This window comes from Hoplias malabaricus, chromosome 15 (assembly GCF_029633855.1).
Source record: "Hoplias malabaricus isolate fHopMal1 chromosome 15, fHopMal1.hap1, whole genome shotgun sequence".
NCBI lineage: Eukaryota > Metazoa > Chordata > Actinopteri > Characiformes > Erythrinidae > Hoplias > Hoplias malabaricus.
This window is the reverse complement of record NC_089814.1, coordinates 5,164,109-5,180,975: the sequence shown is the minus strand read 5'-3', so window position 1 is coordinate 5,180,975 and position 16,867 is coordinate 5,164,109. Positions and strand designations below refer to the sequence as shown.

General features: G+C 43.3%; 1 protein-coding gene across 2 annotated transcripts in view; it reads left to right on the top strand.

Annotated features, from left to right (window-relative positions):
• rxraa (retinoid X receptor, alpha a) overlaps positions 1–16,867 on the top strand; it is a 170,586-nt gene extending 153,719 nt beyond the window's left edge. For both annotated transcript variants that reach the window (XM_066645342.1, XM_066645341.1), the window contains exons 7-11: positions 3,007–3,136; positions 3,809–3,941; positions 7,645–7,736; positions 11,016–11,121; positions 13,313–16,867. In XM_066645342.1, the coding sequence (XP_066501439.1) occupies positions 3,007–3,136; positions 3,809–3,941; positions 7,645–7,736; positions 11,016–11,121; positions 13,313–13,460 (609 nt within the window). In that variant the 3' untranslated portion in view covers positions 13,461–16,867. The remainder of the gene's footprint in view (positions 1–3,006; positions 3,137–3,808; positions 3,942–7,644; positions 7,737–11,015; positions 11,122–13,312) is intronic.

The window sequence follows — 16,867 nt, the reverse complement described above, 5'->3', positions numbered from 1 at the left end:
GGCCTGGTCCCGGCTCTGGATTGTCAGCAGCTATCTACACTACTCTGCTGACTAACTAAAAGACTATGTGCTATACTGCAAGAAAGTAAGGCAGCACCCTCCCGCGTGGGGTGGATACCATCCCTACCTATAAGACCAGGCTTGCCCTCAAAACGTAACCAATTGTCTATAAAGCCCACTTGATTTTCGGAACACCACTTGGACATCCAGCAATTTAACGCCCAAAGTCTGCTGTAAGCTTCGTCGCCACGCCGCATTGGTATGGGGCCAGAGCAGATTACGGCATCGGACATCGTCTGGGCCAGTTTAATCACCTCTGTAATATTACCCTTAGTTACCTCAGACTGCCACAGATGAATATCATTGGCCCCTACATGAATGACTACCCTCGAATATCTCCTATTAGCTAACAGTCTAAGGTTGCCACTAATATCCGGCGCTCTGGCTCCCGATAAACAGCTAACTGTTACTGCCGGCGCCCCTAAAGGAGTAGCTAATTTCACGTGCCGAACAATAGAGTCTCCTATAACCAGAGCACTCTTAACAGGCTCCTCAGCGGGTGCTTCGCTGAGCAGGGCAAACCTGTTTGACACGCGAATCGGAGGAGCGTGGTGTCCCGGTGGGCTAGCTTTGGCCTCAGCGTTAGCATCAGCCTTAGCTTTCCGGCTATGACGCCGAGACGTCACCCATTCACCCCGCTGTGAGGGCTCTAGCGCCTGAGTCGTGGGGGTGCTAACTCTCCCTAAGGCACCCGGAGTTGCTAACACTGAATCTCGCTGTTTATCCCTCAACAATAATAAGCTCCGGATGCGCACTTCTAGCTGGTCCACTTTATCCACCAGAGAGCTAACTAGCTGACACTTACTACAAATACAACCACTGTATTTATTGCTAGAGGTGGAAAAGGGCGTTAAACTAAACATGCCACACTCTGAGCAGGCAAAACAGCCAGTAGTAGCCATGGAATTGCAGGTACTTACCGCTTTTAGTGAATTTTAGTAACTTACACCAAGAACGTTACTCCAGGGTCCGGTGGCAGTTTTAGTGCCTCTGTAATGAATATTCCTGCGGAGACAATCTAAAAGATAGATCTATGGATGGTTAATAGGTTATAAAAACAGATATAAATATAGAAATAACAATGGAAACGAGTAAACAGGAAAACCCGAGCGATCAAAACAGCTTCCAAACGGGTACAGAAACAGCCAAACGGGTTGCCAGATCTCCCGTCTGTGTCCCTGTACATCTCGTTATATTAGCTTCTATTTAAAGTCAAGGTTTTTCCGTCCTCCTGGAAACTTATAAAGATATGAGATTTGTCGTGACGGTGAGTGAAAGTCGCTGAGGACTCGTGACTGAACTGAATGAGTGTGAGGTCAGGGACTTACACTCCGAGCTAATTCTCCACTGTGTTGATTAATTGAAGTACTTTAATGAAGCATTTTCCTGCTCTAAGAGGTCTCCATTGGAATCTGTTTGTGTGTGAGTGATTGGGAGTTTGTCAAGCCCCTCGCTGTCCTCTGGAGTTCCTGCAGGAAATGCCTGGCTGAGAGGGGAGTGTTTTTTAACGCCGCGTCTCTGCAGGTATTTCCTGATCGTCGCGGGGCAGAAGGACTATTTCTTTTGCCTTCCTGCTCTCTTCCGCTCAAAGGGGATCACTGTGTGTGCGTGTGCTTTTGCGTGTGGCCGCAGTGGTGTCAGGGCCAGAGAGCCGAGGTCTGCTGTCTTCCAGGCTTCAACACAACACACAATATATTTGTTTTGCTATACTTGTGAGGACCTTGCATTGAAATAAAGTCCTCTGTAGTTAATGAACTCTACACACACCTGACACTAACGTTACCCTCACCAAGCAAAAGTAAGTCATTTCACTCTTGTCCATGTTAAACATTCATTAGAAGGTGTGAGGACCCCCAAAATGTCCTCACGATGTACATTCCCAAGGGTCTTAATGTGTTCTGCTGATGTATAGATCACCAGAACTTTGATGTCAAACAGGTCGGGAACCCCAGGGCTGGAGCAAAACATGACCGTGTGTATTTCTAATGTAAGTTAATGTAAAACAGTTCCAGTGTCTTTTGGAGCATTTCTACTGCTCCTGTTTTTTAACGAGTGTTTCACAGAATGTAAAAAAACAGCTGCTGGTTATTTATCAATTACACAATTTATTATGATTTATATACAGCACTGTGCAGACGTGTTAGGCACCTAAGATAATGATATATATTTAAACTAATGCTTTCTCAGTGAGTGTGGGGCTTGGATAAAGTTGGATATAATCACAGTAAACACAAACAAATAATAATATAAAACAAATAAGAAATATAAGATAATGTTTCTCTATAAAGTAGTAGGTGAGAGTGAGTTTGAAGAACAGTGTTTTGTTCAGATTCTCCTTGATTTGCATGAATTTGTAAATCCACAGCACACATTATTTAAAATCATTATTTAATAACTGATAAAACTATGTACTGTATTATGTATTGGTTTAAATCTAATGTTGGGTGTTATTTGTTGTTTTTAGCAAATAATCACTTACTTCTCAGATAAATAATTTTATAAATCTCATAATCTCTGGTCCCTACAACTTTTGCACAGTGCTGTATCTGTGTTATTTCTCTATTTATATAGTACTTTCACATTCAAATATAATGGATTGTGTTATTTTAAAATCTATTGTTTAATCTGTCTGGTTTAAACCTCTTACACCTGTGGTGCACTTTTTCACACACACACACACACACAAATAAAACATGAAGGAGCTTCACAGCTGAGGTCATGGCTGAGGTCTGCAGGAGCAGGCTGTCAGCACATAGTTCAGAGTTACGGTGTTGCTGTTACTGCACACAGCTGTGTGTGGACTCAGTGGAGGACGTGTGGACAGCAGTGTGATTAATAATAACTCGGCGGTGCGGATCGAGTGCGTACTGTAGTTTGCTGTCTCTGTATTCCTCGCGGTCTCTGTGCTCATCTAACACCGGTTTGTTCTCGGTTCTCCCCCTGCAGCCCAATGATCCGGTCACTAACATCTGCCAGGCAGCAGACAAACAGCTCTTCACTCTGGTGGAATGGGCCAAGAGAATCCCCCACTTCTCTGAACTGCCCCTAGATGACCAGGTCATCCTGCTGCGAGCAGGTGAGGACATTTTACATTTATACATGTAGGTACTTATATGCAATAATAGTAATACATATACTACAACAGGTAGTTTGTCCCCTTTACTCTTCTGGTAAGGATTAACACTACAAACTGGGGCTTGTGCCTGACCTCACTAGTGTTTATACGGCAGAATGCAATCAAATCCACACAGACATCCTTCAGTGTTTAAAGTAAACACTCCTAGAAGAGTAGAAGTTGTGATTGTAGCAAAACTATTTTTTGATTTCACAAGAATCCTGTGTGAAACGGTTTTGGCCACGTACTGTAGGTAAACAGGTACCAGTAAGAGGCTTCTGCACACTGTGCCTGCTTGGCCTTTGTTATTATTAGTGTGATGCAGCTCCTCTGTGGAAGTGTATAGCAGTGCAAAGAGTGTTCTCTTTCACTGCGATCAGGTTTTCTATAAATAACCTCTTTAGTTCTGCTGTCTCACAGATGAAAGCGCTTTCCCCAGCCTTTCCCCAGCTCTATTCTATAGGGAAATATGGGGCTTGTACAGGGTTGTAGTTGCTAGGCAGACTAGTTAAAGGAACACTGTGATTCAACAGCAGATTCACCCCCTTAAAGTCATGTGTTTAAGCTCTTTCTGTTGTTATACTGATGTGTATCGTGTGTAAATTCCATTTTTCCTGCTGCTGTCTTTCTCAGGCTGGAACGAGCTGCTCATCGCATCATTCTCCCATCGCTCAATAGCCGTGAAGGATGGGATTCTGCTGGCCACTGGGCTCCACGTCCACAGGAACAGTGCCCACAGTGCAGGAGTGGGGGCTATTTTCGACAGGTCAGTGGTCACAGGCAGCGTTTTTTCACATTTTGTTCCATTTCAGGTCAAATTCGGAATAAAATTCTTGCTGTATATGGGAACCGGTATCGAAGGTATGTAATAACTTCATTTTGGGAGTAGGACCAAGCCAGATCTCCTCCCCTCAGCCCTGTAAATACCCTCCACCCCTTTTCCTTGTATTCATCTATTCAACGTGGGTTTGGCTTCATACGCATTCCTCCCCAAAAACACCTCCCCGTTTCAGCCTTTACGAGCCTGGTCTGTACTAGCAAATAAAGTATTAGCTATGTGTGAATTCAATTTATTATTATTTCTCTGAGGAAATCAAAGACGATTACATTGAAATCTATAACGTCTGTTTAAAGTGGGCTCCAAAGTTTTACAGCAGTCTAAGCATTGGCCCGGTCATCAGGTGATCAGCAGTTCTAACACCTTCCCCACCTGTCTGTTCATGGTTCTAGCTATCACAGGCTTCTGTAGGCTGCTGTGACAGATCTGGGAAGCTTGATTTGTCATCCAGTGGTATTGCATGAACAACAGTTCAAAAAGAAGTGGTGGCTTGGCCTCACATGTCACAGAGGAAGCCCAGGTTCGCACTGTGACGGCGATTAACTGGGGTTGACAGACCTTCTTGCTTTGTGAAATTGTACAGAAAGAACCCTTATTTTGGGGATTTGGGACGCAGAAGATGTGTAGATTCACTGGTCATTTTCATAGTGTACAAAATAGCAGACCCTGTGACCTCAGGTTCCTGCCACCACAACTGTACATAGTTCTGTGTGTGTTTCTCTGAAATGCACCATTCCACATCATAGCCCTCTGACTTGTTTACATCTGAAAACAGCAGAATTAGTCTTTAACTGTAAAACATAAAGCTACATATTGAAATCTCTAGTTCAGTTCTTGATTTTCCTGCCTCACAGCCCAAAGACAGGGCTGTAATCTGTATGTTTCTGTGGCAAGGGCAGAAGAAGAACCTTGACATTTCTGCCAGTGGAGTGCAAAGGGAGAAGGGCAGAAAGAGGGAGCTCTTTTATCGATTAACATCAATATTCATTAAATATTCACACGAGCGGGACACAGGTCGTTCAGAAATGGAGGGCTGTTTCAGACGCGAGATGTGAAAGGAAATCCATTTGTGTGTCATTTGTGCTGGAAGCAGCAGGACAGAGCCGGGGAGCCTGTACACCGCAGCGCACTGTGAATAAACCTGACTAATGCCTATATAGACATATATTCACCACCAGATGATGGCAGCAAGAAGCCTCAGTAACAATTCCCTCAGAACCTTCTACCTCCAAACGTATCTTTCCAGGAGATGGAAAACCAAATCTTAACTTTGGGTGGAAGGTAAAGCAATTCAGTGTTTTGATTTTTTTATCATGAATGTTTCAAACAGTGTGAAACAAAGCTGAAGTTTTCAAAGTACGTTAAAAATGACAAAAAAAATCAGCTTATAGCTTTTGAAAGGAAAGTAAAACTTTAAATTCCGTCAAATTTAAGCAGATACGATAAATCAGATTGGTAAGGATTTGGGTAAAATGGCTAAATTTGTGTCAAAATGTATATAATATATGCTTTCTATCTATTTTTTTTATATTAAACACTGCACATAAGCTGCAATTGTGCTCTACAATTTGCAGAAAAAGATTTGCCTTTGTGGAACAAATGTTACTTGATAACCATTGCACAAACAAGATCCAAAAACTCTGCACATCTTTAAAATGTGTGGCACAGGTGCAGGACACACAAGGAGTGGGAAAGAATAAGGAAGAGAGTTTGCATATTTTAAGTACCATTATTTATTTACTGCAACGTCTCCGCTGCTGGGGTCTTCATCAGGTAAATACGGCGTCCAATCAGCAATATTAACAAAGTCTGATTGACCAGCAGTGTTACTGTAATACAAGCTGTTCTTCTAATGTTCTGTGACCTGATTGGTGGAGCTCTTCACTGAAGCCTAAAGCTAGTTCCCCTCATTAGCATAGAGGCAGCTCAGAGGCCCCTCAGAGGATGGATTACACCTCTGCATTACCACAGCTCCACATTAAGATGCACAGCGCTGATAATGTTTCTTTATCAGCTTCTCGCCGAGTGGCACAAATGAAGTGGATGGTTCACTTAAACACACTGCGCTGAGGAGCTTTTTTTTCCCCCAGTGTCTTTGTTCCAGTGGGTAAATTGAATTAGAGTGACTTAAGAGTGGGAATGGGTTTGCTTTGCCCTAGCGAACAGGGACTGACCCGGTCACTCTCGGGCCGGCTTTTTATTTTTTCAGAGATTTCAGCTCTCCTGACAGGGCAGTGGTGATGTCATAGCGTTCAGTAGCTACTGGAGATAACCACTGATCTATACGTCACTGTAGTAACGTTGTGTCATTTGTCTTTTACATTCATTACCATCTGTGATTAGACTAGAATTACAGAGGATGGAAATCCTAATGGAAAAAGTCAATTCACTCTCAGAGAAGCTGTCACTGTGGTGGTATCCCTCAAATGTATATCATCAGTACCTTAGTTAGGGAACATAACTGTACTATATTCTCTAATCATTCATTCATTCATTCATTCATTCATTGTCTGTAACCCTTATCCAGTTCAGGGTCGCGGTGAGTCCGGAGCCTACCCGAAATCACAGAGCGAAATCATCATCCTTCACAGAGCAAATTCTCTAATAATTGTAGATTTCATACGCCCAGGATTTATATTACGGTTTTATATTTTACACAGTTCTCTGTAAATGAAAGTTTATATATATTCACCTCTCCTTCTGGAGAAGAGAATGTAATGTACCTTTAGGAAACACAACTGGACTTTAACACCACTGTTGTACCTTTAAAGGTACATTTACACAGTTTATACCTTTTTTAGACAATAATGTACCTCTACCGTTAGTTTTTTCCTCGAGAGTAAAGGACATTTTTCCTACACGTCATTTTTAATGGAAAATAAGGACTTATAAAAAACTCGAAACACATTTACAATAAAAACATAAAAAGGTGCAGGTAGAGAGCACATCAAAATGATTCTCCATAGTAATTATCTGTTTGATAATTACTGTCTGTAAAATACACAGTACAGGAGGTCCCCGGGTTACGTCAGTCCCGAGTTACGATGTTTCGTGGTTACGACACATCTCCCATTTACCGTATAAAGCCTTGTTTCGACTTAAGTGGTTTTGCGTCGTAAACGTCGTAACGTGAACTTCGTGTTTGGTGTGCGTGGCGCGGCGGAAGAATACACGGTTACGCGGCTCGGGACCGAGGAGGATAGGTGTGAGGATAGGATAAGTGCTTACAGTATGTTATTTACGTACAGTATGTACGTATGTTCCGACTTACACCGAAAATCGTTTACGACGCGACGTAGGAACGGATCAACGTCGTAAGTCGAGGACCCTCTGTATACTCACAGGAAAGCAAACACCCCTTTCAATTAATTTTTTCAGCTTTTTTTTCTAAGGTGCATCCACTGTGGACAGAGATATTGTGTTCTGTGTAGTTTGAATAATAATAATTAATATAATATAATACAGTTAATATATATGACCACGCTGACCAGGTGTTGGCATTAGACTGTAAAAGAGTAAAACTGCTCTCTGGAGTGATGGGGCTCCACCTTTAGAGAATGTATTTGAAGCTGTGATTGAGTTTATAGTGTCTGTAAGGTGTTGACACTGTGCCTCCTCCCCTCTTCTGCAGGGTTCTCACAGAGCTGGTGTCTAAGATGAGAGACATGCAGATGGACAAAACGGAATTGGGCTGCCTGCGGGCCATAGTGCTTTTTAATCCAGGTAAATATACACGGCCCGTTGAAGAAATACTCCTTTGTCAACCTAATGTTACTACACACTGGTGCAACTGTCCATTCATTTCTATTGTAAACGTAACAGGTTTAACTGAGTACAGAAAGCTCATTGTGTACATGCTCCGGTATGTTACAGCTTTAACACATAGATATTAGTTTCAAAAACACTAGAGTATTCAAAAAGCCTGCCTCCTATTGTAGCTACTCAAAGCAAACATCGGTGGAATTACAGTGTTGGCAAATGTGACCTCATTACTTTGTGGGTGTGTTAAGCTGGAGCTGTTCCAACAGAATACACCTAATGGGTGAAGCAGAAGAGGAGAATAGGTATATTTCCTGCAGCCCATATAGCTGAACAGTAGCAGAGAGTGAGAGCCCATTTCTGTTGGTTGTGTGTGAATAAGGAGGTTTTTATATCGTTAAATGAAATGGATCAGACCACCCTTACACCATCCACCGTAATGAAGTACAGTTCACTATAACACCTCCTGGACTCTATGGTCACTCTATGGTTACAGTGGGCATGTGGTCCAGTGGACAGAGCTCTATAAATCTCTCAGAGCACATGGCTTTCTTCTGGTTCTTTACTGAGTCTGTGTCTCAGTCTGAGTCTCAGGAGTTCTCCATAACCAGAACCACTCCTCTGAGACTCGGCATGCTGTGCTCAAAACCTGAACAGGGTTACTGCCCCGTTCCATCGATTAGGAGCTCTCCACAGAGCACTCAGTACAGACAGATTGAGCTGAGAATGCCACTGAGACTATAGATTACATTCAGTAATGATCAGACAGGCAGTTAACAGAGTGTACACACAGCTATCCAAAACAAAACGGGTTCCATTTTTGTTGATTTTGGGGGCAATAGATAAGCTTTAAAATTTCTTGGAATTTATTTATTATTTTGTGCGCCAGTCCTTCACAGGAAAACACACACACTCACACATTCACTCACACGCAGACACAGGGAGAACACACCACACTCCTCACAGACAGTCACCCGGAGGAAACCCACGCAGACACGGGGAGAACACACCACACTCCTCACAGACAGTCACCCGGAGGAAACCCACGCAGACACAGGGAGAACACACCACACTCCTCACAGACAGTCACCCGGAGGAAACCCACGCAGACACGGGGAGAACACACCACACTCTTCACAGACAGTCACCCGGAGCGGGAATCAAACCCACAACCTCCAGGTCCCTGGAGCTGTGTGACTGCGACACCTACCTTCTGCACCACAGAAACTTAGGAAAGTAAATGCAACCATCTTCTAAAACTAATCTTTGGATGTTTTGATTGTTTATTATGTGTAGCATTGTCCTCTGACTGAAACATGCCTTTAGATTGTGGGCCATTTTGGCTGGAAATGAAGTAAATGAAGGGTGGTCCCCAACGTTTGCACAGGACAGTACATTTTTCTTAAGCCAACAGACCACAGTCTTAAAGATTGTTTTTTAAAAAATGGTCCTTTGTGGGTAAACACTGGACTGGTGCTGTACAGTGTGTATAATGTTAGTGTTTGTCAGATTAAAGCCTGTGTTTTTGTGGAGGTGCTGTGGTGAATGTGTGCTTCCTGGATCTTATCCTGTAAGGGAGTTTTTGGCTTGTTTGTATGAGACTTAGAACAGTTCTCCTCTTTGGATATGATTCGCTCACGCTGATGTTCAAAACTCTCTGATCTCAGTGTGTAGGGCTCTCCCTCCGGCCACACAGGTTGTCTGCTTGTGTTTAGTGTTTGCTCGCTGTCACATGCTCACACCCACGCATATGCAATCACACACACACAAACACACATTTTATGCTCAGAACCGGCACAATGAGCAAGTCACACGCTTCATTAATCCTGCCTTCACGCTACATGGGTTTTCACCATGATGTCATGTTCATACACACTCCTGATGTTTAGGGCAATCGTGGTCCGTCTGATGGAATACCACAGGAAAAAAATGCTTAAGTCATGAGAAAGATGGTTTAGGTTTCAATCCACATCCTGGATTTTTACAAGACGTCTCTCAGCTACATCAGACCCAGTGTAAATGAACATTGCTGTGGTCAGTAATAGTTTTAGAAAGAGGAGAAATAATAGGAGAAAGAATACATTAATGTTCATTTGAGGTGGCATGATACAAACATGTTTATAGTGACTTCCTGCCATTATACTGACATGCAAAACTCATTGGTTGATTATGATGCCACCTGCTGTGAAAAACTGCCCATCTACAGGGGTTGGAGAATGAAAGTGAAACACCTGGTTTTAGACCACAGTAATGTATTAGTGCGGTGTAGGGCCTCCTTTTGCGGCCGATACAGCGTCAGTTCGTCTTGGGAATGACATACACAAGTCCTGCACAGTGGTCAGAGGAATTGTAAGCCATTCTTATTGCAGGATAGTGGCCAGGTCTCTACGTGATGCTGGTGGAGGAAAACGTTTCCTGACTCGCTCCTCCACAACACCCCAAAGTGTCTCAATAATATTTAGATCTGGTGACTGTGCAGGCCATGGGAGATGTTCAACTTCACTTTCATGTTCATCAAACCAGTCTTTCACCAGTCTTGCTGTGTGTGTTGGTGCATTATCGTCCTGATACACGCCACCGCCTTCAGGACACAATGTTTGAACCATTGGATACACATGGTCTTACTGGTGCAATGTGTAGTTAATGAAGATTGTCCACCAGGCTGCTCCAATTTAGCCATGAAACCTCCCACACTACAATGACAGGTGTTTCACTTTCATTGCCCAACCCCTGTATGTTGTCATGTGCAAAAGTTTGGGTACACCTTGTTCTTTGCATGAAACAATATGCTTTTTGTAGACCTTTAATGATAAAGACAAACAACTAAGTCTTTCGCTAATTCAACAAATAAAATAACAAACTTAGAAGCAAGACTGAATATGAAACTATAGAAGCAATGGGATTGCATTATCTTGATGTGATAGAGCTCATCAAGATATATTAATAACTTAAATCTGAGCTGAAGTGGTGTTTTTTTTTGTATCTAGAGCAAACCTTCCAATATCAATACTTAAGCCCATTTATTTTCTGGTACTAATTTCCTCAATAATATCCCATCAAACCCAAATCAATGTTCCAACATGGTAGTGTCAGTCCTTCTCAGTGTTAACGGCTATCACTTCAGCAGATGGGTGACTAACCTGGATGTGTGGGTGTCTACATACTTTTGGACGGATGTACTGCAATACCCATTGTGACCGCTGTGTTCATAAGGTTCATGACAAAAATCTGTCTCCTTTTCAGACTCCAAAGGCCTGTCGAACTCAGGGGAGGTGGAGGCTCTGAGGGAGAAAGTGTACGCCTCTCTGGAGGCCTACTGCAAGCAGAAATACCCAGAACAACCCGGGAGGTGCGGTATCACCTGCTGAGTTCAGCCTGCCGTCCAAATACACTCAGATCCAGGGCTGTCTGAACGGCCTTCCAGGGATCATTTACCTGAAGATGCCCTTCAACAAGGGCTATATTATTGTTAGTTTAAATGGTTCATTAGCAAAAGCAAATGTTGTGAATGTGATTCTGAGCACATCGCTCGGCTACGATCAGATTTTACTGAGACTGCGTATAACACTGACACAGAACAGTACTGTAGTCAGAGGCTGTTTGTCCTTTGAAGCAAACAAATGTAAATGTGCTCAAAGGTATAACAAAGTCCTACATTTTCATTCATTCATTCATTCATTATCTGTAAGCGCTTATCTAGTTCAGGGTCATGGTGTGTCCAGATCCTACCTGGAATCATTGGGCGCAAGGTGCCAGTCCTTCACAGGGCAACACAGACACATACACACACATTCACACCTACGGACACTTTTGAGTCGCCAATCCACCTACCAACGTGTGTTTTTGGACTGTGGGAGGAAACCAGAGCACCCGGAGGAAACCCACGCAGACACAGGGAGAACACACCACACTCCTCACAGACAGTCACCCGGAGCAAACCAACGCAGACACAGGGAGAACACACCACACTCCTCACAGACAGTCACCCGGAGCAAACCAACGCAGACACAGGGAAAACACACCACACTCCTCACAGACAGTCACCCGGAGGAAACCTACACAGACACAGAGAGAACACACCACACTTCTCACAGACAGTTACCCGGAGGAAACCCACACAGACACAGGGAGAACACACCACACTCCTCACAGACAGTCACCCGGAGGAAACCCACGCAGACACAGGGAGAACACACCACACTCCTCACAGACAGTCACCCGGAGGAAACCCACGCAGACACAGGGAGAACATACCACACTCCTCACAGACAGTCACCCAGAGGAAACCCACGCAGACACAGGGAGAACACACCAACTCCTCACAGTCACCTGGAGGAAACCCACACAGACACAGGGAGAACACACCACACTCCTCACAGACAGTCACCCAGAGGAAACCCACGCAGACACAGGGAGAACACACCAACTCCTCACAGTCACCCGGAGGAAACCCACGCAGACACAGGGAGAACACACTACACTCCTCACAGACAGTCACCCGGAGGAAACCCACACAGACACAGGGAGAACACACCACACTCCTCACAGTCACCCGGAGGAAACCCACACAGACACAGGGAGAACACACCACACTCCTCACAGACAGTCACCCAGAGGAAACCCACACAGACACAGGGAGAACACACCACACTCCTCACAGTCACCCGGAGGAAACCCACGCAGACACAGGGAGAACACACCACACTCCTCACAGACAGTCACCCGGAAGAAACCCACACAGACACAGGGAGAACACACCACACTCCTCACAGACATTCACCCGGAGGAAACCCTCACAGACACAGAGAGAACACAACACACTCCTCACAGACAGTGAGGCCCCTGGAGGTGTGTGACTGCGACACTACCTTCTGCACCACCTACATTTTCAGTTCTGTATAATATTAGCTAATTATTAGTAAATATTACTTACTCCACGGCCAGAGACTAGTTGTAAATGAGTTACTTCAATACAATTCTAAATGACTTGATCCAGAAACGTTTCCCAAATCAAATACATATAATATCCCAGAAAATGAATGATTTAAATAGAATCATTTACATTGCTATTAAACTGTTATAAGTACATGTTTCTGTATTAAACTACGGACACACAGACTAGAACAATATATTTCTGTGAGTTACACATTCATATCAGTAACTGAAAACGTCTAAGAAAAAAACCATGACCAAAAGCTTGTTCTGCAACAATCTGTTAAACTATAATATCCATGTTTGGATATTGTGTAAATGTTTTTAAACATTAGGCACTGCCCTGTAGCAGCACACACACACACACACTTCCAGTTTTCCTTCTAATTATGAGCTTAGATTACATAAATATTGACCCAGCTGTTTGTGTAAAGTCATTATTAAGTGCATTGCTGAACGTATTCCTGGAAGCATATTCAGGACAGTAACAGAAGCGATAAGCACTTATACGTGCCCAAAGCTAATTATCCATTCACTGAAGGGATAAGCATAGTGTAGTGTGGTTGTACAACTGTCTAATTGTGGAATGTGTGTGTTTGTGATTTCAGGTTTGCCAAGCTGTTACTGCGTCTGCCTGCACTCCGTTCCATTGGACTGAAATGTCTGGAGCACTTGTTCTTTTTCAAGCTCATAGGGGACACGCCCATCGACACCTTCCTCATGGAGATGCTGGAGGCACCCCACCAAATGACATAATGACATCATGGCCTCCCATTGCCCTGGGAGATGACAGTTGGGGGATGGGCGGAGGGGACAGAAATCCCCTTCCTTCCACGATGAGAGTGATCATGTAACGTTTATTGGCAGGAGAGTGCTGCCCTCCACTGAGCTCCACTGGGCTCTCATGCTCTTATACCTTGTATAAAGATATAAATATATAAATAAACAGACTCGAGAGAATAAGCAGCGTCGGAGGACTCAAAGGCAACAGACAATAAAGGACGCGAGTGCATCAAAACATCTGTTCTCTGGTCGAATGGGGAACATAAGGAAGGAAAACCAAACATAGGAGAGTCTTCTAGACAGTCTTTTACACCACGGATGTATAGGAATCAGGAGATTGGCCTGCAGAGAGGGAAATGGTGTTTACCCCAAACACGAACGAGGAACCAAGAGCTTTGGGGCCTCGCCTATGTCCAGGTCAGGAGCTCAGGCACATGACGACTGCAAGACGGACCAACGATGAAGAGCTTTCCCTCCTGTCCAGAGCCTGTCCGTTGTCGAATTGGAGACATAGTTAGGATATAAAATTATGAATCTGACCAGCAGCGAAGCCTGGCTGTTATCAAATGCCTTGGTGTTATTGACTCTGTAACGTTGTTTGCAGTTTCTCCTTCTTTAGGAGATCGATCTGAGCTTATACCGTCCCACTGTTGCAACTCTGTGTGCTCTGAGCACAGTGAAAAATCCCTCCTTACTCTGCAGATAAGCATGTGGAAACTAAAAATACAGTCATTTCCTAGTGGCTCTGATCACTGCTCGTGTACTGATTTCACTGTTTTCACTGTGGAGAGGAGGACTCTAGTCTATATTGTGAGCAGAGATTAGGCGGACGCTCTGATGAGGACTGGCATCTTCTCACCTCCTGAGTAGCTGCGGTACACCAGTTCACCTCAAAACAAGATAAATTCAGCACTCAGACTGTTCTTCGTCAGGAACCTAGCTTTGGAATGGCTCATCCTTCTGTACACAATGTTACTGCCAGACTCAATATTGGTGTTTATTTGTTTCACAAACAATGTGGAATTCTTTATTCTAGACTCCTTCATTGTGGTCCCTGATCCCATCTTTAGCAATCGGTTAGCGGCCTATTGGACGTTAACCGGGGATGTTAACGTTTTTTAGTGCTTAATCTGATTACTTCACGTCCATAGCAGTAGTCTGGCCTTCTTAACCAGTTCTCGGTTAACTAGGGGTATTTCACAAAGCAGTTCTCCGTTTTTTGGGCCTACGTTTAAGCTGTTTAGCGGAAAAACAGCAGAGCCGCATGGCTAAGGTCTGTTAGCTATCTGGCTAACTTTGTGAAATACTGTAAGTTGGCTGTCGGCTGTGTAAGGGGACAGGGACCAATGAAATTTCACCTGCACTTCTCTGGGCAAACCAAGTGTCATGTTTGTGTTTTGGGATAAAAAAGGATTTTTTTTTTTTCTGAGTGTGAAATATCTTTCTGTGTAATGTTCCCATATTCAGCGTTTTGGATTTCTTTTGCTGTGCTGCTGCTGCTGCTGCTTAACTATGCATCTAGCATTCTTTCCAAAGACTGCCCGTGGTGAGGTTTGCTCTCATTTTACAGATCCTCTACAGCACACCAAACCCCGGTGGCCCCGTGGCCCTGGCCCCGGAACGCCCACAGACCGGGCAGCTCCCTGCTGGCTCTGCCTTTCTTTTTTGTTTCGGACGATGTCCTGTCAGGACCAGGGTGGGCGGCCGGGTGTTAAACGCCAGGCTACAGTACGTACAAAGAGTTCTGGGCAGAGGCTTTAGTTTAGTTTGCAGTGAAGGAGGCCGTGAGCGGTGGAATGTGGAAGGTTGATGGCTATGAGCGAGCTGTGTGCTCCCCCTAGAGGTGGAGGTGCAGCATTGCAGCATTACTTGAAGTATTTAATCAGAAAAAAAGGCACTTTTTTCATATTATCAATGTTTTTGGATTTTTTCTTTTTAATTTTCAATTGGGATAAGGATTGGATAAGATCAGCAATAACTAAATCACCTGATCAGTTAATGTTATTAATTGAGCATGCATATATAGCTGTGAGTTCTGTTATCATTGCGTTGAATTGGAAGAGAGAAACTGCTGATGAACAGGACTGAAGCAGGTTTTGAGAGTTGTATCGGTTCAGATGAATGAAACAGGAGGGATGCCATTAGATTTCTGGTGGAAATACTGTAGCCTACACCTCAGACAACACATAAACCCCAAGTAGCCTACGTGAAGTGCTTTAGCTCTGAATTTAAACTAATGATGAAATGATATTGTGATGTAATCAGCGATCCGTACTTTCCAGACTTATGGATTAAACTGGTGTGGGTCTTAAATGGAAGAGTGTCAGACCACAGGGATCTTGAAGCCATATGCAAATTTGTAAAATCACTTACTGATGAAGAAACTCTCTTGCGGGAAGCACCCTCTGAGTCCTCTGAACTAAAGATCGACAGGATGAACACATGAATAAACGCTTTATATATAAGATAAAGCTATATTTTGTCTATATGTACATGTGTAGATATTTATAAATAAGTAAATATAAATACAAATCCTTTCCTTAAATGTTTCAAGTCAACGTTAGTAAATAGAGCGCCAAGTGCTTTGGTAAAACCTATTAAATAATTTTAATGAAAAAAAAAACAAACAGGCCTAATTGCACTGTTTGATATTCGGAGACACCAGGAGTGGTTTAGTGTATGAATTGCTGAAGCTTTTGTGTTCAGCACTGATCAAATAAATCAGAGAAACAAGCAGAATACCAGCAGCTCCAAGCCCCAAAATGATCACTCACCAGCTCTTTCACTGTTTGATAATCATCCTTAAGAGACCTCAATAACTGCCAGAATCAGGCCTGGACGCTGAACTGGAGAAAGGCAAAGAGAACTCTCTTAATTCTCAGAAGGATTTTCAGAAGAGCAGCTAGTGATCAGTTGCTGGTTCAGGTTTTAATACAAAAAGAATAATCAGATACAGGAAGCAGGTTTGATGAGAGGCTTCGACCCTGACACAATCACTTCTTTAAACGCCACAGAGAAAGAACAATTTGAAATGCTGATAATTAACTATAGGACACCTAAAAAAAAAGATCTATTTTTGTAAAAAATGTAATTTTATCCCTCGCTTATGTAGTCATTCCTTCCTTTCATGGGCTGTTGTATTCATTGTGTAAATGTTGATTTGAAACTGAAGAGTGATAAAGTAAATCAGACCTCTTTAAAAGTGGGCTCAAGGCAGAGGTCAGTGGTGACACCCTTGCAACTTTCGCCTGTACCTTTGCCTTTTTTTTTTTCCTTTTCCCTTCTTTATCTGTCACTGAGTGACCAGATCGTCCTCATATTTTCATCTATTTTTGATTAAATGAAAAAAAAAAAACATGTTATTTGTGCATTGTTCTTTG